This window comes from Serinus canaria, chromosome 5 (assembly GCF_022539315.1).
Source record: "Serinus canaria isolate serCan28SL12 chromosome 5, serCan2020, whole genome shotgun sequence".
NCBI lineage: Eukaryota > Metazoa > Chordata > Aves > Passeriformes > Fringillidae > Serinus > Serinus canaria.
Genome location: NC_066319.1, coordinates 59,113,583 through 59,135,091, shown reverse-complemented (window position 1 = coordinate 59,135,091; position 21,509 = coordinate 59,113,583). Strand labels below are relative to the sequence as shown.

General features: G+C 45.7%; 2 protein-coding genes across 5 annotated transcripts; one reads left to right on the top strand and one right to left on the bottom strand.

Annotated features, from left to right (window-relative positions):
• The first annotated feature begins 1,989 nt into the window (after positions 1–1,989).
• Positions 1,990–11,788, top strand: CDKN3 (cyclin dependent kinase inhibitor 3). 3 transcript variants are annotated; one of them, XM_018907065.3, is made up of 7 exons: positions 1,990–2,239; positions 2,908–2,963; positions 3,592–3,636; positions 4,426–4,648; positions 5,701–5,732; positions 6,273–6,376; positions 7,074–7,364. In XM_018907065.3, exons 1-7 carry the CDS (start codon positions 2,046–2,048, stop codon positions 7,155–7,157), a joined length of 738 nt encoding a protein of 245 aa, XP_018762610.1. In that variant the 5' UTR covers positions 1,990–2,045; the 3' UTR covers positions 7,158–7,364. The 3 variants fall into 3 exon arrangements, with proteins under 3 accessions (XP_018762610.1, XP_050831288.1, XP_009099867.1); XM_050975331.1 differs by lacking the exon at positions 7,074–7,364 and adding an exon at positions 11,073–11,788 and having other exon boundaries at positions 1,991–2,239; XM_009101619.4 differs by having other exon boundaries at positions 1,991–2,239; positions 7,071–7,364.
• Positions 10,097–17,343, bottom strand: CNIH1 (cornichon family AMPA receptor auxiliary protein 1). Of its 2 annotated transcripts, none has more exons than XM_009101618.3 (5): positions 17,196–17,343; positions 15,957–16,025; positions 12,364–12,476; positions 11,795–11,938; positions 10,097–11,004 (listed from the first exon to the last, which is right to left on the bottom strand). In XM_009101618.3, the coding sequence occupies exons 1-5, from the start codon at positions 17,274–17,276 to the stop codon at positions 10,977–10,979; spliced, it is 435 nt and encodes a 144-aa protein (XP_009099866.2). In that variant the 5' UTR covers positions 17,277–17,343; the 3' UTR covers positions 10,097–10,976. The 2 variants fall into 2 exon arrangements, with proteins under 2 accessions (XP_009099866.2, XP_050831289.1); XM_050975332.1 differs by lacking the exon at positions 17,196–17,343 and adding an exon at positions 16,889–17,045.
• Between the last annotated feature and the right edge of the window lie 4,166 nt (positions 17,344–21,509).

The window sequence follows — 21,509 nt, the reverse complement described above, 5'->3', positions numbered from 1 at the left end:
ATTTCACACCTACTAACCCTATTTATTTCTGCCACAGCCATTATCACCATTTTCTGTGCAATACCATTTTGATTTCCAACATGAAGGCATCCAAATTCCTGAGAATTCTTTTGATCTTTTCAAAGAACAACCAGGAGCATTACCATTGCTGCTCTTTTCATATTTATTTATCAGCCTCATGCTGCTGCTTCCATAAAGCTGCAATCCCCAGACTTCAAGTCTGCAATGACTTTCTCCTGAATAGGAAAAAATCAATTACAGGGGGGGAAAAAATACAGCAAATTTCACATTTTGATCAGAGTATAAGTGTTGCACATAATATCTAATGGGATCAGAGCTAAAAACAAAAGCAAACAACACACCTGCTCCTTTTTGCCTTTTTCTGAGTTATTAAAATCATGTTTGCAGCTACAGAGACTTGCTGTCCTCACGTTGCCTCAATCCTTAGGATGTATTTCTTCTCATAGTTCATCGTAGTCTGCAACATCTGGATTGTTTTAATTCCCCATTATGCTCAGTAATGTAATTTTTGTACCTCTGCTATCATATTCTGAGTTTTAATAAACTCGTCTTCTCCTTGATCCTCTCATCATCTGTTTCTTCATTCCCTGCACCCATACTAAATCCTGCCATTTGAAGCAATTTGCTCCTACAATCCTTCTCAGGCAGGTTTCAATAAAACTTCCAGCTGTGGAACCAAAGTTACTAATGTAGGACTAAAATTTAAAATCTCCACACCTGGAGATCTTGCACTGGTCCTACTGGGAATCCTACCAAGCTCAAACCACTTGTGCCCAGCCATTCCTTAGACTTGGAACATTTTTGGAAGCCTCCATGGCATTACACTCCAAACTGATGCCAAAACTCACTGTTTGTGTCTGGATCCTTCACAGTATATCTCCTATGTGTCTAAACACAGGCTGTAGAAATGCCTTAATACAATTTTAATAAACAAAATCCCACATTGGTAATTGATGTATTTCTTCTTCTTGATTAATGGCCAGAGTTACTCACAGAATAAACCAGAAATTCTGCAAAAAAAATATCTACTGGAATGCCCTAAGCACAGGCAGCAGCCCTGCTCTTAAAAAGAGGGAACCAAAAATATTTTTTCCTCCCTGGAGCAATCCTTCATGCTAGTTATGTTCAGATAAAAACTCCACACAAGACCCTTAAAAAACTGTTTTTACAGCACGATTGAAAGCAGTACCATGACAAGAATATTGGACTTCACACTGCTACACAAGTTCATGGCTTAAAAGAGCAGAAACAGCTCATTTTCTGCTACTGGAAAGTCTTATGGTCTCTGCATGTGGAATTGACCACCCAAAACCTCCACAAAGCACCCACTCAAGACTATCCCTGCTCTTGCATATTCTGTGAGTGAAGGCTCACATCCATCTCCATGTTTTATCATGGAATCACAGAATGTTTTGGATTGAAAGGGAATTTAAAGCCCATCCAGTTCCACCCTCTGCCATCAGCAGGCACCTTCCACTAGACCAGGTTGCTCCAAGCCGATCTTAGAACATTGCCAGGGATGGGGCAGCCACAGATTCTCTGGGTGCCAGGGCCTCACCACCCTCACAAGGGAGAGTTTTCTCTCTAATATCCCATCCCTGCTATATATGTGAATTCATTCCACCTTACCCTATCACTGTAAAGAACCACTAGGACTACCAGGAATAGGACAGTTATAAACACACCCCCAAGAGGGATTTTAAATTTAATTAGGGGCGGGGAATCTGCCCACGCCCCTCCCTCCATCCCTCACGGAGCTCGGAGCCCTCACGGAGCCCCGCCCCCGGCGCTCGAGACCGCCCTTTCCCGCCTCGCCCCCCACCCAATCAGCGCAGAGATCACCATACTATTTGCATATTAAAGCCCGCCCTCCTCTCTACTCACTAATCAGAGCGCTCCTCTCATGAAGTCGCGGGGAGAGTCCTGCTCGACTTTCCACGCCCACGCTGAGCCGCAGCTTCCCATTGGGCAATGGGCCCGGTGGGCGGGGCCAATTTGAACGGGCGGCGGCGGAGAGCGGCGCCATGGTGAAACCGCTGAGGGATCGGGATCTGGATCCGGATCGAGATCGGGATCCTGGTCCTGATGTCGTCGAGGGTCCCGGCCCCACGATGAGCCCCCCGCTCTCCTCGCAGCCCGCTGCGGCACCAGCTGACGGCTTCGCTTCCTCAGACGATGAGGCCGCCGAGGAGGACCCGAGCCCACTCCACATCTCCTGGTGAGACGGCACCCGCGAGGTCCTTCTCTGAGGAAATTGTATTAAATCGCTACCCTGAGAAACAAGAGGGTTTTCTCTCTGCAAGGAAAGCCCGAGCCGGGCTCTGGTGACCTTCCAGGCTGGGGATGGCCCGGTGGTGCTGGGGAAGTGTCAGTGGGCTGGGGTTGGAAGAGGCCTCTGGGGACCAGCTGGTCCAAGAGCCCTGCCCAAGGGCTCAGCCACAGCAGGGGCCAAGGATCACATCTAGATGGGTTTTAATGTTTCCAGGGAAGGAGACTGCACAGCTTCCCTGGCAGCCCGTTCCAGGCCTCTGTTCTTTACTCACAGGGTGGGGAGGCCCTGGCACAGAGAAGCTGTGGCTGCCCCTGGATCCCTGGAAGTGTCCCAGGCCAGGTTGGACAGGACTTGGAGCAGCCTGGGCTAGTGGAAATTGTCCCTGCCCATGGCAGGGGATTGGGACAAGATGATCTTTAAGGTCCCTTCCAACCCAAACGCTTTGTCACCTTCAAAGTAACATTTTTCCTCACTTCCCTTGTTTCATTTTGTGCCTGTTTGTCCTCATCAAAGGTCCCACCCTCTTGACACCCCCTCTCAAGACATTTATACATTTAAATAATTGAAATCTTCCCTTCTGGTTTTTATTTGTTTTACTTTTTATTTTCCAATAGGTTATCTTTGTCTCCTCTCTACTCTTCAGAGTTCCTGGGATTATGTTCCCTTCCAGGTAAGAAGCATTCACTGAAATTTGCAGGCAAATTTGAGAGCAGAAGAGGGGTAACACCTTGTACCCCAAATTTCTGTGTTGTGGGTGACTTCTTTTGTAATCTACCCCTGGAATAAGTGTTTTGGAAACACTACAGCTGATCTAGAGAATACCTTAATGCAAGATCACGTTTTTTAAATCAAAAATGTAAACATATAAACTTTGTATGCATTTTTAACTACCAAAACTGCAGCCATGGTGAATCTCCACTCAACTCTTAAGTGATATTTATTCAGCCCTTTTATTTGTTGGATGATTTTTTTTGTGTTTTGTGGGGGGATTTTATGCTGTATCCTGATTTAAAATATCCAAAACTTTTCATCTGGAAAATACAAAGCACCTTAAAACCTTGGGTAGATTTCTTTGGTTAATCCTATTACATTACAGTATTAAGCAGATAATGGTGTTTAAACTGTCTTCTGCACCAGGGATCTACTTGCAAAAACAAGAACTCTGTTTTATTCAGTGTGTGGCTTTGTTCCTTGCTTTGATTTTGGGGGGAGGCTGTCTGTGCTCTGTTCTGCTGCAGCAGCCATCCCATAAATGTCACTTACCTGCAGTGATAATTGTTGTTCATAACTTGTTCCAGGTTGCAAGTTTAAGGATATCAGAAGAAATCTTCAGAAAGATGTAGGTGAGTGTTCTTTGTGTCAAGGGCAATTCCATGAATATTCCATGACTTTGGAATAAATAGTCAGGATATTTCCAAGCAGGAGCTGCACAGTACCCAAGAGGCATCTTCAGAGCAGCTGGGATCAAGATGAATTACAAGCTTGTAGTCTTCCTTTTTCCCAGAGAAAAGTGAAATTGGGATAGGAAAGATGGAATTGTGTAAAGATTTGTGCTGAGTATTCAGCTGTAAGCACTAAAGAGCAGAGACTAATAGCAAATCCTCTCAGTGTTTGGGTAAGTCAAGCTTAGGTAGGAACTCCTGACTGCGAGGGTGGGAAGGCCCTGGCATAGAGAAGCTGTGGCTGCCCCTGGAAGTGTCCAAGGCCAGGCTGGATGGGGTTTGGAGCAGCCTGGGATAGTGGAAGGTGTCCCTGCCTGCCATGGCAGGGGTGGAATGAGATGAGCTTTAAGGTCCCTCCCAACCCAAACCATCCTGGGATTCTGTGATTTTAACTGGAGGTGGGACAGAAACATACTTAAGTGGATAGCAGGCTGTCCTGAGTGCTGCTGTGTTCTCCAGTGAGACTTCCCTCAAGAATCCCTCTGAACTGAGAAAATTCCTCTTCTGGATTACCTGAAAGGAAATGTGGGGGAGACTGAGGGGAAGAAAGAATGCTCAAACCAAAATTGCTCACTCCTATTGTCTTAGCTCCAAAGATTAAACTAGAGACTCAGGTCCAAGGTGCTTATCTGTTTATTCTTAAGCTTGATAGGCTTTTGTTTATCTGCAAGTGTCTTAATCCATTGGCAGGAGAACTAAAGAGCTGTGGGATCCAGGATGTCTTTGTGCTTTGTACCAGAGGAGAGCTCTCAAAATACCGAGTACCAAACCTGATTGACACCTACCAACAGCATGGGATGTGTGTGCACCACCACCCCATTCCTGATGGGAATGCTCCTGACATTGCCACCTGCTGCAAGATCCTGGAAGAGCTCAGAACCTGCCTGGAAAACAAGCAGAAAACAATGATACAGTAGGTTCTGCCTCCCTGTCACCCCACATTCCTGTAAAGGATGCCAGCTTCTCTCCAGGTGTATGAGCAGGGAAAATAACATGGTGTGAAAAGGCAGTTGCACTCTTTAGGGTTAGTTCATGCTGTGAAGTCTGCTTGTTCCTCCTCCTGCAGCTATTTGGAGAGATTTTCTCCTTTCAGAAGATCAAAATGTCCTGTTTCAAGATTAGACTGTCCCATTTCCCCTTGCTCTGTCCAGCAAGAGGTTTAAAGTGTGTTTTGAGTGGCACCACAGGGCTCCTTGCTCCCAACCTACCTGGACATCAGGTGTACAGAATGAGTTGGGAGCTAAAACACTTCTTTGTCAGAGGTTGTGTCTGCTGGGGCTTGGAACAACCTGATCCAGTGGATCATGCCCATGGCAGGGGGTGGAATTAAGTGACTCTGAGGTCCCTTCTAACCCAAACCACTCTATGAGTCTATAACACTTCCCTGGACTATTTATCAGGGACTCAGTGGGTTCCAGCAGTGTAAAATTCACTCCTAATTTCCATGAAGGAGTTTAAAGGAATTTATTTAGCTGAGCTCAGAAGAGAGGGGAAGAGCTTTCCAAATTCCATGTTCCCTGAGTGATCCCACTGACAGCTTCCTGTACAGAAATCCACTGAGTCCTTGGTCTTCCTGCTGACAGAGAACCCTGCTCTTCTCCTCACAACTGTCCTCAAACCCTTGATCCGGAGGAGGATTTAAAGAAATTTGAAATTGTCCATCCTCTTGCTGTTTCCTGCCCTCCTGTGCCTTTGGGACTATCAGCAGGAATGAAGGGAACTTTTTAAAATTGAAGTTTCCATTGAAAGACACAGAAGGTCTGGAGAATAAATAGGATAGATCACTGTAGGTATAGAAATAGAATATAGAAAATATGTAGAAATTTTTGTTCTTTTTTTTTGTACCACTGCTCCTCTTGATTATATTAAGTCAAGAACTGTGTCCATCTATTTATGTGCTGGGGGGTCCCTGGGTGCTGCAGTTTGCTACAGCTCATTCCAACCAGATGTTTTCTTTTCTCCCAGCTGTTATGGTGGCCTTGGACGCTCATGTCTTGGTAAGCATTTGTCTCCATGCCTGACTAACCCAACCCACAAACCCACAGAGCCAAATTCTGCTGGAAGCTTCTCTGTGGATGCAATTCAAACTGCCACTACCAGGAGCAGCCTGGTTAATAGAAAGGACATGAACCAATTCCTCTGTGTCTGATTCATCCCAGGGTTGCTCCTTAAAGCTTTCAGGAGCATTGCTTACTGTGTGTTCCCAGAAGGAAGGGGGGGATATGGCCAGAAGACACAAAGGGGAATTAACTGGGTGTACTGGCACTCATTCCTGAAAAGCCTAGGAACTGCATCCAGATGCTGCTGGGAAGGCAGGGGGAACATAGTGGGAGGGTTTTCACCTATTTCTAAAGCCCATAGGCTTAGGCAGGAGTGGCAGGGAGATGGGCCAGTGCCCAGAAATAGGATTCTGCAAGAGATCCAAGAGCTCTGGGACAATCCCAGATAGGTTTGCCAGGGTGGTTTTCATGGTACAAACCAGTGCCTGCAGTTAGAGGTGCTCAGCAGCAATCAGGTGTAAATACTTTCCCTTGCAGTGGCTGCCTGTCTCCTGCTCCAGCTTTCAGACACCCTGGCACCTCAGCAGGTGATAGAGAGCCTCAGGAATCTGAGAGGATCAGGGGCCATACAGACCATCAAGGTAATGGGGCTGCAGTAAGTAATACATGGGTTCAAACACCAGTGAGAGCTCAGCCAGTCCCCTCCTTCACTTCCCAGAGATACCTCTGCCTTTCCAACAGCTGCTCTCTGGGGTTTGAGCTGTTTCCTGCTTTCAAGAAACAGCTTCTCCCAAGGAAAAGGCCTCAAGTTGTGCTAGAAAAGGTTTAAGCTGGATAACAGAGAAAATTTCTTCACTGAAAGGATTGTCCAGCCCTGACACAGCTGCCCATGGCAGGGGTGGAGTCCCATCCCTGGAGGGATTTAAAAGCCATGTGGATGCACTCAGGGATGTGGGGTAGTGGTGGCCTTAGAGTGCTGGGTGAATGGTTGGGCTCAAAGACCTTAGAGAGATTTTCCAATCTAAATGAGTCCATGATTCAAGATTAAGCAACTATGAATTCTGACAACTCCCACCTCTGAGGACCACATTTTGCATTACCTTGGGGTAATGCATCACCTGTGGCCATTATGGGGAACCACAGGATCCAAGTCAACATACATGGAATCTGTGTCTGACAGTGAAAAATCCCAGAGGATGTGGAGTAAGCACATGAAGAACAAATGGACCAGAGGGTGCAGTTTTCATCCAGGGGTATCAAACAGCTTTTTAACACAGGTGGTGCCTCTTGCTAAAGCACAGAGCACTCACTGCAGACCTGGTTGTGCACTTCCAGCAGTACAATTTCCTCCATGACTTCCGGGAGAACCTGGCTGCACACCTGGCCACAAAGGACCCGGTGCTGAGATCGGCATCACGGTAGCTGATCCTGCCATGGCTATCTGTGCCTGTGTGGAAAACTCCTGGACAAGACACTTCTCTCCTGACCTTTCCTCAGTGCTACTGCCTGTGTGACAGAGCTGCTGCCTTCCAAATCTGTGTGTGAAGTATTGGGACGAGGAAGAAAGCCTAGAGAACATGTGGCATCTTCCCCTCTTTGGTGATTTTAATACTCACTGCCTGAAAAATACGTGTACAAGTGTGTTTGTGTCCTCTGTTCTGCTGGGAGAATGGAGCTGGATAGAAATTCCATCTCTGGAGCTATTTAAAACACTCTCACACCGTCAGCTCTGCTGAGCTCTCACCCCTTGTGAGCTTGTAACAACTCGTTCTAAAATGTCAGGGTTCTGCTCAATGTGTTGAGGGCTATTTGGGAAGGAGTCTCCTCATTCCAAAAGCAGGAGGTGTTGTACCACAAATCTGTGACAAACCCAGCAGGGGGGTTGTAGGTGACTGTGGCAGGAAGACACTGCTGCAGCTACGTGGGTGAGCTGGCACAGCCCTTCTGCCTGCTGCCACCACTGAGTAAACAAAGAATCAGCTGTGGGCTGCAGGATCTCACAGGAACAGTCCTCTAACAGTCCCCAGCTCTCCTGTTTCACTATATCCATTCAAAGCAAGATGAAACAGCTCCTGGCTTTTGCTCAAGTTCAGGATTTTGAGTAAGTTCAAGACCATCTCAAGTCCAAAGTTAGGACAAGATTCCACACAGCATCAGGGGAGTTGAACAAGTCCCTGCTTTGTGAACTTCAGAATTTATCTTTTAACATTTGAACTTTGAACACAGGTGATTTCTGCAGATTAATTAGTGTTTACTGCCATTCCCTTCCCCACTTACAGCAAACAGGAACTTTTCCAGTTTCCACAGCACAGAATAATTTACAGCAAGTACCCTGCCCCAAATGTGCTTCAGTACTTAATCCTTGCAACTAATGATTTTCAGATATTAAATATTTATCACATGACTCAGCAGGAAGCTTGCTGAGGGCAAGAGAAATGTTATCTTCTCCATACTCATTTTGCCTCCTAGAACTCCAAAACCAATGATCAGGTCCACATTTTGAATGCCAAAGGCCTGGTACTCCAGCAAGGCATCACACAAGGGCTACTCCAACACTCCTGGGACACGAGGCTGATGTTGCTGGACATGGATGGTGTTACCTACACCCCTGGGCAGCTGGGAATACTCATCTGCACCCCATGTCCACTTAAAGCTGCTCAGCAGCAGGACAGTGCAAACACTTTGGTAAATATTGCTGGGCCCTTGCAGCTGAAGGGGCTGCAGGAGCAGCAGTTGGGCTCAGTCAGGCCTGCATTGTTTATTCCAGTGTGGAATTTGGCTCAAACCAGCCCAAATGCCAAGGGAACAAGAGATTTGTTTAGAAGGTTGAGGAGAGCCAGGGGCTACGTCTTGTTTCCATAATGGAATAATAAATATACAAATATAAGAAAGGTTGAATGAGCTTTGCTTCTACAGGCTGAAGTCAGCTCTTACATCTTTGGAAGAGCCACGCAGCAGAAAAATAAAAATGGTCCAATAGGAACAATATTAATGAGTTTCCAAAAAAGCCTTTCAAAAATTCTTCTGTGAAAAGCTAAAAATTATGGTTGCACAAGGAAAAAAACAATCATGGAATTCTGAAGGCTTGAGCAGTAGGGGCATGGGAAATGCTCAATCAGTGCAAGGAAACACGAGAAAAACAATTTTATGTATAAAGCAATAAACTGTCAGGACTATTATTTCTTAAGGAAAGAGAATTTGAAATTATCACAGCCTGAATTCTCTTACCCCCACTATATTTATAAAAACTAGAAACTACCACTCTCCATCCCCTGGGAACCCAAACTTTGTGTGATAATAGCCTAGAGAAGGGGACGGTTGTGGGGGAGAAAGGACAGTCCCAAACCTGTGGAAGGACTTCCAACCAGAGCCCAAACAAATTTAGCCCCTGTGACAGGTGACCTGAGTAAAGTCTGTTCATTCCCACCCAGCACAAATAAGGGGGAAAGGGGGACATTTTCACCACATCCTAAAAAATAAAGAGTGTAGGGTCACTGAGTGAAGTCTGGCAGAACTGTTAAATGCCTGGTTTTTGCACACAGCAATTCCACTCCAGAACTCACTGCCAGGATTGCCCAGAGCTGCTGTGGCTGCTCCATTCCTGGAGTGTCCAAGGCCAGGCTGGACAGGGCTTGGAGCAGCCTGGGACAGAGGAAGGGGTCCCTGCCATGGCAGGGGCTGGAATGAGATGGGATTTAATTTAATGTCCCTTCCAACACAAACAACTCTGGGATTCTGTGGTCTTCCAGACCAGGCTACAAAAGTGCTCTAAAAGCAGCTGAACTGATGGCACCAAAGCCATTCAGAGCTTTTTAAAATGCCAAAGCCCACATCTGTAACACAGAAATTTCCACATTTCTCACTCTTCAGGCAGATACTCAACACCTGCCCTGTTTCATATTCCTTTCCTCAGCCGCTGCCACTGCCCAACAGACCAGTGTTGATTCCTGGTGGAACCCAGTGCAGCCATTCATACAATTTTTACTGCCCCTAATACCCAAGAGACCCAAAGTGAACCAATACACGGTTTATGCAAAAAAAAAGTTTTACTAGATGGGGAAACTGCATTGTTCTCCAGCACAGGTAAATGAAAAAGATCCCTAATTATTACTTGTAAATTAAGCAGCTGTTCACAGTCACAATTTTCAATGCAATATTTATCTGAAACATCTTCCCCTGCCCCATCTGCTATTTAACTTCAGGAAAAAAAGCAGGAAATCAGAGCTTCCCTTTTCCAGAGGTAATTTAATTCTGTGTTCTATTTTTAAAGGGAATACAATAATCCACTGTAGAACAACTGATGAACACAGTGAGGATCTGTTTAATTTATAAACAAAACAAAAGGCACCACATAAAAGAAATGTTGCTGAATTTGAGATTTGTTTTTTTTATTATCATTTATTGCACTAAGGAACAGCGGGGCAGTTTCACAATCTCACCTTCTGCTTTGAAAAAGTCTGTAGTATTTACTACTCTTAAACCCAAGAGTGTTTTCACCATTGGACTTGATAAACTTTGGAGGTTTGTCCATTTGTTAATCAGCACAGACATTAAAAAAAATAAATTTAAATTCATTCCTTCATGGACAATTCAGCTTCTCCTACCACAATGGCACAGGCTCAAGATTAAAGCAGGGTTAATGTCTGGAGAAGATACAGAAGGCTCTGGACCTACGGATGCACATACAGGGGAAGATTAACCAGATAATAAAAAAATTAAACCAAAATAGAACTATTTTTGCTTTTGTGTCCATGAAGTAATATCCTAAGACCAGCATCACCTATGGGCAAAACATAGAGCATTCCAGTTGTTCCCAAGCACTTGGAGCCAGGGCTGGTTTAGAGTAAAGAGTGGGATACACAAGTCCAAGTGAGCCACTACAAAGCCCATCCTACAGCAAATCCCTAGAGTACTAAGGCTAGTAGTAACCAACACCTACTTGAAGGTTATGGCTGTTCCTTATGGAGTGCAAAGTCAAAACTTTTCAAACCCCAGTCATCTTTATATTAATTTACACATAATTCATTAATTTCAGCGTCCCAGTAAAATATAAGAAAACAGTCTTTCCACAAGTATAAAATGTGGAAATATTTTAAAAATAGGGGAGTCATTGTTTTCTAACTCAATTGTGAACATCAGGTTCCGGATTTAATCTTGGTCAGAGGTTCTTGTTGTAAAGAATCCACGTTTTTTGTGGCTTTTGCATGCACTTAACTGGAACAAAGCTTGTTGAATGTCTTCTTAAGAGCTCACCAGAACATAAATCATGCTGTAGAAGGAAAAAAAAAATATTAAGATGCATCATTTTGATTAGTGTTACATATTTAATTATCACAGGGTCTAGCATAAGGAACAAGTCCACGTGGGATACATGGATTGTGACTGAAGATCTGCCAAAATTACTCTTCTACTTTTGACTTCAACAAAATCACATTTACATCAAACACTTACCTCTGAAAACAATGTTTTAGCTTCTTAATTAAAATACCCTGGGATTTATTGCATTATGCTTAACAGAACAAAAGTTTGGGGCTTTTTAGTTTACAGTCATGGAACAGAGATTCAAAATAGTAATTCTGACCAAATTAGGATTTGTGTTTTCAAGCAGAATCAGTGGTACATGTGGATTCTTTTGCAGGAAAGCTGGCACTGTAGATGATCATACAGATTCCCAGCATGTTTTGAGTTGGAAGGACTTTATAGATCATCTCACTCCAACCCCTGCAATGGGTTGGGAGACCTTTGGCTAGGCCAGAATACTCCAAGTCCCCTCCAACCTGGCCTGGAACACTTCCAAGGATCCAGGGGCAGCCACAGCTTCTCTGGGTACCCAGTGTCAGGGCCTCCCCACCCTCCCAGGGAACAATTCCCTCCCAATATCCCATCTAACCCTGCACTCTGGCAGTGGGAAGCCATTCCCTGTGTCCTGTTACTACACACCCTTGTCCAAAGTCCCTGTCCAGCTCTCACAAGCTCCCTACCAGCACAAGAAGGATCATATTCCTATGGACAGTATTTCTGCAATGAGCCATAGCTTCAGACTGAAGAGGAAAACTTACCCATATAGGTAGTAAAAAAAAGATAGAAGGTAGAATGCTAATTTGCACCATCCTTCTTTCTGGCAATAGGCTAAAATATCTGCATTCATGATGGTCGTAGGATCGTAGAGCCCCGGGCCGCTCATCACGGGTCTGCTCATGTACCTGGAACGAGGCACAGGCAGTGTGGGGTGACAGCCACAGGGAACCTGAGTCCTGCCCCCACCCACCAGGGAATGCCACAGCTGAGACACAAGTAACACCCTTCACAGAGAAGCAATTCAATTCCCATGTCTTAAGGAATGGCAGAGGAAATTGCAATTGCTGCTTCGACTGCCATTCCACACTGGGAATTGTCTCAGTGCACCTCTGGCATGTCAGCGACTTTAACACACACAACTCAATTCTCACACAGCACAAGAGAATAAAAACCACCCAAGAAAGCCAGCTGATGGTTCTTATTGTACAGCCATGACCTGAACTTTCCCAGAAAGCATCTGGGTTTTCCCAAGACACAGAACACTGGACAGAAGACAGCAACAGGAGAATGAGTAACAATTCACTGAGCACAAGAGACTCGCCAAAATTACCTCCAAATATGATAAGCCAACAAGGGCATATTGAGACCCAGTGTGAGCCACTCTGCTGCACAGAGAAACATGACACAGAAGAATGCATGGATGAGGTACTCTGGAAGTACAAGCTGGAAAAGAAAAAGGTGAGTTAGAAGTTTTGATTTCACAGAGCAAAACGTGGCATTTCAGCTACTTTGGAGACACATATTTGCTTTAAAATCTTATTCAAAACCAACACTAACAAGAACAAGACTTGGAATGTGAAGGCAGCAGCCAGCACTACGTGCCTTGCTGTTTTCACATGCTGTTCATGAACCAAGGAGAAAAATTTATCAGATTTAATGGTCAGATCAATATTCTTTTATTGCTTCTATTAAATTAACAGATTTCACGCTTTATGCATGACACTCAGAAGAGGTCACTGAGATATTTCTATTCATGCAACAGAGAAATATCAGTAGAAAACATGCTCTGCAGAACGGTTTATAGGCAAAAAGATGTTTGTGTTTTCCTGTTTTACAGCTCTGTTTTGGTCTTCACAGATCCAGAACTTTCCAAAGTTGAATTATTCCCCAAATGTAACACCCCAGGCAGAGCGTTACCCAACCAAACCAGCGGTGACGTGGTGGCACACAGGGGTCTGCACAGAGGAGCTGCTCTGCACAGACAGTTCTCCCTCACAGGTTCCCACCGTGCATGCTTTACAGCATCATGCTTCCAGCAGAAGCCCACAGAGCTCAGTACCAGGTACTATGGAGTCACAGGAAGCATGGAATGCTGCATAGATTAGTGTTGTTAATAGGAACAACATGGAGAGGTACAGAGAGTAAAGACATGCAAAGAGCTGCAAAATCTCACACCCAACACGAGTTAAGCTTTATACAAGTCACCCCAAAGTGTTGCTGTTTACTGCTTTATTACCAGGTTCAGAAGGAATCATACAAATCAGACTGGTTTGGGTTGGGAGGGACCTGAAAGTCCATCCAGTTCCACACCTCCTACTATCCCAGGCTGCTCCAAGCCCTGTCCAGCCTGGCCTTATACACTTCCAGGGATCCAGGGACAGCCACAGCTTCTCTGGGCACCCTGTGCCAGGGTCTCAGCACTCTCCTTATGAAGAATTCCTTCCCAATACCCTATCTATCCCTGCCCTATCTATCCCTGCCCTCTGGTAGTGGGAAACCATTCCCTGTGTCCTGTCACTCCAGACCCCTGTACCCCAATTCCTCTCCTGGAGCCCCTTCAGGCCCTGCAAGGGGCTCTGAGCTCTTCCTGGAGCCTTCCCTTCTCTAGTGAAGACCCCCAGCTCTCCCAGCCTAGCTCCAGAGCAGAAGCAGCAGATCTGTAAAGCTTTTGCCTTCTCAACTCAGGGCCTGCAAAACTCCTCATGGAAAACACCCCATTTTTACCCAAAAGTTTAAATTGTCTACATGTGTGTGCATGTACACACACAACACACTCTGCCCCCTTTCTGTGCAATATGATGAACATTGCATGGGATGATAACATCAAAGTTTCAGTGCTTTCCAATTTTTTTCTTCTTTTAAAACCCCAAAATATCTTCCTAGAAACCTAAAAGCTAGCAACAAACACACTCACCACCTACTTTGCTGACATTCTAATCTCTAAATGAAGAATATCAAACAAAGCAAACTTGCATCAACACCACCAAAATTCAACTGTTCTACACAAAATGTTTCAAGTAAATATTTTCATCCAGATCCTTTTTTGCATACTTACCATTTACACATGGAATTATTTATAGCAGAACAACCACCCTGTCCAACACACGATGCATTTGGCAGCCTGCTCAGACAGATTCACCAGGCCTGAAAAATCTGTATTTATTTACCTACATAGCTCAATATATGTTTTTCTTTTCTCTTGTTTATTATACGCTATTCCCACACCAGGATCCCTGCCTCTTTCTCATCTCCCCCACTTGATCCTCCCTGCCTGTCCTAAAGAAAAATGAATTACATCAGATCCTACCATATTTATCACAGAAGTGAGGGAGGATGGATCTGGTTGCTGAGAAAAGACACGACTATATCAGGAGCAGGGAAGAGAAGGAATCAGCAGTGTACTAAGGAGTTACTATTTTAGGCTAATCTTTCAACTGAGGTGTCTCAATTCCTACCTAGATCTTTGGTTCTTTGTACAGGAAAACAACACACCCGTGTGTTTGTAAAGCATCATGTACCAGATCCCCTCAAGAGCCTAAACTTCACTTTTGGGGACTAGCCTGCTTCCACAGGAACAGCAAATATGAGATTATTTCAGACTTTCAGTTGCAAAGCTGCCATGTAGGGACACTCCATGCACATGGGGCAGCAGAAGGTTAATATTCAGTTAAACATGCACATTTTTACACTACAAAGGTTGCAGTAAGGTCATAATGCATCAATGTAATGAGAGTTGGCCTCTCCCACACTGCAGCAGAGATGACTGGAACAGACCAAGCAAGGGAAACTGTTAGATGCACAGCTCTCCTAGCAGCAAACCTCCTCTCCTCCTCCCCTCCTCACACTGAAATATTCACTTTCATTTGTGTGCTGTACATATAACACACTCTCTGCCCCCTCTTCCACCCCCAATTACAGCAAATTTATTTTTTGTTGTGTATTTTACTTAAAACACACTAAAGCTACAGTTCAGGCCAGGCTGCTGTGCTGCCCCTGCATCCTCCCTCAGCCTGGGCACACACAAAGGAAAAGCCACAAGAAAGGCACAAAATGCTGCAGGATCAACCTCTGTGTTCTTTAACAAGCCCCCCTGATGTTGCTGGCCTGTCAGAGATGCAGGGAAATAGTTTGCCTCAAATTCTTTTCCTAAGCCAAGGAGTGTCTGAGTTGCATTCAAGAGAGGACACTGGGGCACACCCCTGATCCTGGAACACAGAACAGAGAAGTGAGGAGAGCACCTATCACCTTCCACTCATCCAAATCCTCAAAAAAAGATCAGAACTGACTTGATCAATGCTTAAAAAAAACCCCAAGTATTCTCCTCTAATCTGAATTCGGTAAATCTGACTTAAAAAACACAATTTATTTCTGCCTGAAGTTATTTTCTGACACCTAACAGGCATGTAACAGTTTTCCCCAAGTTGCTGGGTAAGCAAGCAGAATTGGTTTGGCACAAAATATGGAAATCCATGAGGTTGTTATAAACCCCAACGAACAAATAACGAGCAGATGAACAGGCAGACTTAACAAAACAGCTAAATAGTACTACAAATGTTCCTAACAAAATGAAAGGGAAGTTCAAAAACATGAAACTGAAAAGCAGTACACACCTTTAATGCAATTTTGACTCTTTTAATCTTTTTGACCTTTTCAACTGTCTTTGAGCCGAAAATGTGGAAAGCAGATTGAAAGAATGTTAGTATGACAGCTGACAAGATCACCATCAGATTAATAACAGTCAGAATATTCAACTTGAAACTAAAGAATCAGACAAAGAATTTCCCTACAACTTCTACCAACAGCAAGAGCTTCTCAACCCAGATGCAATTCTATTGCCCAGGCTGATTGCATCAAGATAACACCAAAAATAAGCATTTTACATAGATTTATTTAGCAAAACAAAATGTTTGGTGTGCTACTTACAGGATTGAGTGTATTACACTGGTCTATGGGGTTCTTGTAATCAGTCTTCAGTTCATCAAATGCTATAATCTAGAGGGAAAAAAATGAAAAGAGGTTTGATTCCCCAGGAGCAATTTTGGTTTTTTATCCATTAAAAGTAGCATTTTGGCACAGAGCTGCTACCTTTGTTCTCAGTAACATTTCACTTAAGTTCTGCCTACATCAACTCACAGGTAAGACAGATGTGGAACAGGTTTTACAAATACGAAAGTAGTCATTTCATCAGATATTCAAAAGCCTCTGACTACTCTCCAACTTTTTATGGTCTTACCTGCAATGAATTTCCTACATCCCCTCTATCAGTTTTCAGCCCCACTCACTGTGCAGACCCCAGCCTCACCCAGGACTCTCTTGGTGGCCAGCAAGAATCTGGCATGGGGTTCCTTACTCCAGAAAAGACAAGAGCAAGCTTAAAAGCCAACAGATATTTCTCCCCATTGTCACAGTAAATGCTGAACCCACCCACACACATCCCAGAATCACAGAGCTGTTAGGACTAGAAAGGAGCTCTGGAGACCATCCAGTCCAACTTCCCTGCCAAAGCAGGATCACACAGAGCAGGTTATATGTCCAAAAGGTGTTTCAATTAAAAAAAATAAAAAAAGTATGCTGGTCTTTTTCTTGTCATAAAACTAAATACAAAGATGCAGCATGAAGTGCAAGAGGCACTTGTACACCACAAATGTCCTGCTAAGCATCACATCCTCCCTCAGAGCAGCTCATCTCAGGCAGGGTCCTGTTGGCTGCTCTCCCAGTGCCAGCCTCGAGAAGCAAATCACAGAATCACGGAATGGTTTCGGCTGGAAAGGACCTGAAAGATTATCCAATTCCAAACCCCTCCCAAGGGCAGGGACACTTTCCATTGTCCCAGGCTGCTCCTAGCCCCATCCAACCTGGCCTTGGGCACTTTCAGGAATCCAGGGGCAGCCACAGCTTCTCTGGGCACCCTGTGCCAGGGCTTCATCACCCTCACAGAGAATTCCTTCCCAATATCCCATCTATCCCTGCCTTCTGTCAGCGGGAAGCCACTGCCCCATGCCCGTACAAAAACCCATTTTATCCGCAGAGAGGCCGATTCCCGCTCCTAGGGCGGTTCCGGATGCGGTTCCCCCGCTCCCTCGGCGGCCGTCCGGGGACGCCCTGGGGGCTCTCCGGGGCCGTTCCCCGGGCGGTCCCCACATCCACACTGCCCGTACTCACATGCCAGATGGCGAAGAAGATGAGCGCGGCCGTGAGCAGCAGCGCCAACATATAGCAGAAGGCGGCGAACGTGAAGGCCATGGCGGCGGGGCCGCGCGGGGGCTGCCGGGCGCCTCAGCAGCCGCCGCGCAGCCGCCATGGCCGCGCCCGCAGCGCCCCCTGCCGGCCCCGCCCGCCGCCGCCATTTCGTGAGGGGGGGCGTGAGGGGATGGAACAAAAAACCGGAGTTTTCACCTTAAAGTGTGGGAGGAGGGAGTGCGATCGCGCTATGCGGAGCGCGGTGTGAGAGAGGGTTGGCGTAGAATCATAGAATCACAGAGTCTAGTTTAGAAAAACCTACAAGAGCATCGACTCCAATGACTCCTGTGACTGTCAACACACCAGAGCCCTGAGTGTCATTTCCAGTCATTCCTTGAACACCGCAAGGGATGGGGACTCCAGACCTCCTTGGGCAGCCTTTTCCCAATGACTGACCAGCGTTTCCATGGACAATTTTTCCATAATATCCAATCCAAACCACCTCTGAGGTTTTCTGAGGCCATTCCCTCTCCTCCTGTCCCTGTTCCCTGGTAGCACAGCCCGACCCTCCGGCTGTCCCCTCCTGGCAGGAGCTGTGCAGAGCCACAAGGTCCCCCTGAGCCTCCTTTGCTCCAGGCTTGAGCCCCTTCCCAGCTCCCTCAGCCTCTCCTGGGGCTCCAGACCCTTCCCCAGCTTTATTCCCTTCTCTGGACATGCTCCAGCCCCTCAATGTCCTTCCTGAATTGAGGAGCCCAGAACTGGGCACAGCACATGGTGGCCTCACTGGAGCCCAGCACAGGGGGACAGTCACTGCCCTGGTCCTGCTGCCACACTATTGCTGCCACAGGCCAAGGGCCACCGACATGTTGCCCACCTGGCCAAACCTGGGCTCGCGTCCAGCCACTGTCAAACAGCATCCCCAGGTGCTTTCCTACTTTCAGACCCTCTGCCCCAGCCTGGAACGCTCCATGGCATTGTTGTGACCCAAGTGCAGGACCTGACACTTGGTCTTACTCAACCTTGGACTCTTGGTCTCAGTCCATTGATCCAGCCTGTCCATGGACTGTCCAGAAGGACTGTCCAGGTCATTCTCTAGGGCCTTCCTGCCCTCCAGCAGATCCATACTCCCACAGCTTGGCATTATCTGCAAATTTGTAGACTGAATCCCCTCAGTCAGATAATCAGTAAAGACATTAAACATGACTGGGCCCTACACTGACCCCTGGGGGACACCACCAGTGTGCAGCATCATTCCCCACTACTGTCTGGGCCCAGCCATCCAGCCAGTTCTTAACCCAGCCTAGGGTAAGCCTGTGCAAGCCATGGACTGACAGCTTTTCCAGGAGTTTGGGTTGAAAGGGAACTTAAAAACCATCGATTTTCAACCCAGTGCCATGGCCAGGTACACCTTCCACTAGACCAGTCCAACCTGGCCTTGAACACCTCCTGGGATGAGGCGGCCACAGCTTTTCTGTGCAAGTCATGCCAGGGCCTCACCACCCTCAAAAGGGAAGAATTTTTTCCTAATAGCTCATCTAAATCTTTCCTCTTTTAGTTTACATCCATTCCCCCGTGTCCTATCCCTTCCTGATCATGTAAAATTCCCTGCTCAGCACAAGCTACATCTGGAGAAAAGGGAGACGGCAAATTAAGGGAGAAATGCTGAAGAAGGCTGTGCTGTGAGAGCCCTGGAGAAGGGAGGGCTGCTCATACAATCCCCAATCAATACAAATTGGAGCCTGCCCAAAGGAAACAGCAAGATGAGAAAACACTTTGAGAAGATCACCCCACTCTCCTTTCAAAAGCTAATGTAAAAGTTGTTTCAGTATAAGCAGTGACACCTTGCAGTAAAGGCAAGCTGGGGTGACATTGCTGCAATCATTTCCTCCAGAGCAGAGTGAGGGATGATTTCCATAAAACCAACAGCTGCCAAACTAAATCATATTTTCCAGTGTTATCTGCTGGAAAGCTTTATACACAATTAATGGAGTGTCACAATGAGAGATGAGCAGAAACTTTATTTCCTTCACTAAAATACAGGAAAAGCTGTAGCAAATGAGCTGTCTTTAGGAAATAGCTGTTGCAAAGATAAAGTCGATGTTTCAGTATAAAATCACTCATCTCATCCACAAACTACTCCCAATAAAAGTACTCTGGCATCATTATGACCCATGAAACTTTGATGTGAAACCCAGAAAACAGATTTTAAAATAAATTTTAGTGAAGATGAGCCCTGAAAAATCTGTTCTAGTGGAAGGTGTCCCTACCTGTGGCAGGGGGTTGGAGCGAGATGGGGTTTGACGACCCCCAACCCAAACCAGTCTATGATTCTGTGACTCTGAGATTAATCAGAAGGTGAGAGAACACAATGCCAGGAAGTGTGAGGTGGGTACTGCAGCCCAGGCAGCTGCTCTGAGCCATTCCCAGCTCTGTCCCAGCAGCCTTCCCATCACCTTGCAAGAAGGATAGACAAGAAGACCACCGGGCAGTGAGAACATCAGGAAGGGCTGAGCCTGTTGTGGTTTCCTTCTAGCTCAGGGTGACAGGATGGGTTAGGAAGAGAGGCCCTGGCAGTGCATCACAGCCACCTTCCAACCATTCCTCATCCCTCACTCCTGAGGAGCCAGAAACAACAATTTCTGCAATCTCTCTGCAATAACAGCTTTCTCAATATCACTTGGTGCTTCTTTAGCCTTATTTATTTGCAAATTGTTTATTTCTTATTTGAAATACCCTTGAGCTGCACAGGCACACTTATTCCTACAGACATTGGACTGGCCTGGGCTGGAAAACTCCCTGGTGTAGGCTTTTCCAAAGCCACCCAAAGGCAGTTTGCCTCAGAAGAGCCGTGGGAGGTAGAGAAACAGGATGTGTGCAGAGATCCTGTTATACCTTGGGGCTGGGGAATGCAGGTTTTCCACTGCAGTTTGATCCATTCAAGGTAGATAATTCTGTATTTGATGGTTTCTTGTACCTGAAAATGTTGTGCAACAGGGATGTGCAGTCTCAGAAGTAAAAAGGTGTGTCAGCCACATACTTGCATTTGCAATTAATCCTGGTTCTGCCTCAAGGAATGCAATGTTTTATTCCCTTAGGTGCTGGCATACCATCCAACTGCAATTATCCTGTCAGGAAAAGAGGAAGGCAGCTGTAATCTTGCACAACAAAGATTTCTGCATTGAAAAATTTCTTTATCATAGGTTTGTTTTTTTTTTTTAAGATAACACAAAAGGAAATGAAAAGCAAATTCTGTAGAAAATGGTCTAATCAATTCTCATTTCACATCCATTTGGTATCTCAAATCAAACAATGACTGAGTATCTTCTCTGATTAAACTTTGAAAACAATGCCAGGAAGCCACAGAGGAGCTCTGGAGATGGCCCACAGCTCTTAATGCACTTTCCTGTTAGTCTGGACACACTGAGTTTAATCCTGATTGGAATCCCCAGGGAAAATGTCAGTGTCTGTTCCCTTCATCTTAAATCCCTCTCAAGTACTTGTCCCTATTGGAAAACAGCCGTATAATCAGTCATTATTCAGTGTGTCACAGGCTGTTCATGAGGAAGATTTTGGCAGAGAACTGTGAGGAAAGATTATGAAGCAATTTCTCTGAATTATGTGCAGGTTAACCACATCCTTCAACATTAAAAATTGTCATTTCAGTTATAGATATCAAGGAGAAATCTAATACTATTGAACCTGGTAATAAAAATCCCGCTGAGTTTAATAGACTTCACTTACTGGGTTTTCAGGAGAGGAAAAACTGAGTATATATCTACAATGTAAGGGGCTCATAAAAAGGAGTGGGAGGGACTTTTAATATAGGCATGGAGTGACAGGACAAGGAGGAACAGCTTCCAATTGATAGAGGGCAGGGTTGGATGGGATATTGGGAAGGAATTGTTCCCTGTGAGGGTGGTAAGGCCCTGGCACAGAGAAGCTGTGGCTGCCCCTGGATACCTGGAAGTGTTCCAGGCCAGGTTGGACAGGGCTTGGAGCAGCCTGGGATAGTGGAAGGTGTCACTGCCATGGCAGGGGTGGAATGAGGTGAGCTTTAAGGTCCTTCCCAACCCAAACAATCCTGTGATTCTGTGAATTTAGCAGAAACTCTCTGAGTATCTCTAACAGAGTCTAGCCAAGGTCACTTTCCTGCACCCCTATAAATAAATACACATTAGGAGTGGCCAGAGCACAGAACTCCTCACCCACTTACCCCCTTCATCCACTAACAGACATTGGTTCAGTCTTTCATCATCAGGGTAAACAGATCCCTGCACTTGCAAGTGCCCCAATTCC

Coding starts and splice junctions, on each gene's coding strand:
- CDKN3 (XM_009101619.4), top strand. CDS start 2,046: ATGGTGAAACCGCTGAGGGATCGGGATCTGGATCCGGATCGAGATCGG. Junction 3,637..4,425: donor AAATCTTCAGAAAGATGTAG/GTGAGTGTTCTT, acceptor ATCCATTGGCAG/GAGAACTAAAGAGCTGTGGG. Junction 5,733..6,272: donor CCTTGGACGCTCATGTCTTG/GTAAGCATTTGT, acceptor TTTCCCTTGCAG/TGGCTGCCTGTCTCCTGCTC.
- CNIH1 (XM_050975332.1), bottom strand. CDS start 16,993: ATGGGATATTGGGAAGGAATTCTCTGTGAGGGTGATGAAGCCCTGGCA. Junction 12,477..15,956: donor AGTGTAATACACTCAATCCT/GTAAGTAGCACA, acceptor TTTCTTTTCCAG/CTTGTACTTCCAGAGTACCT. Junction 11,939..12,363: donor TTGGCTTATCATATTTGGAG/GTAATTTTGGCG, acceptor GCCTCGTTCCAG/GTACATGAGCAGACCCGTGA.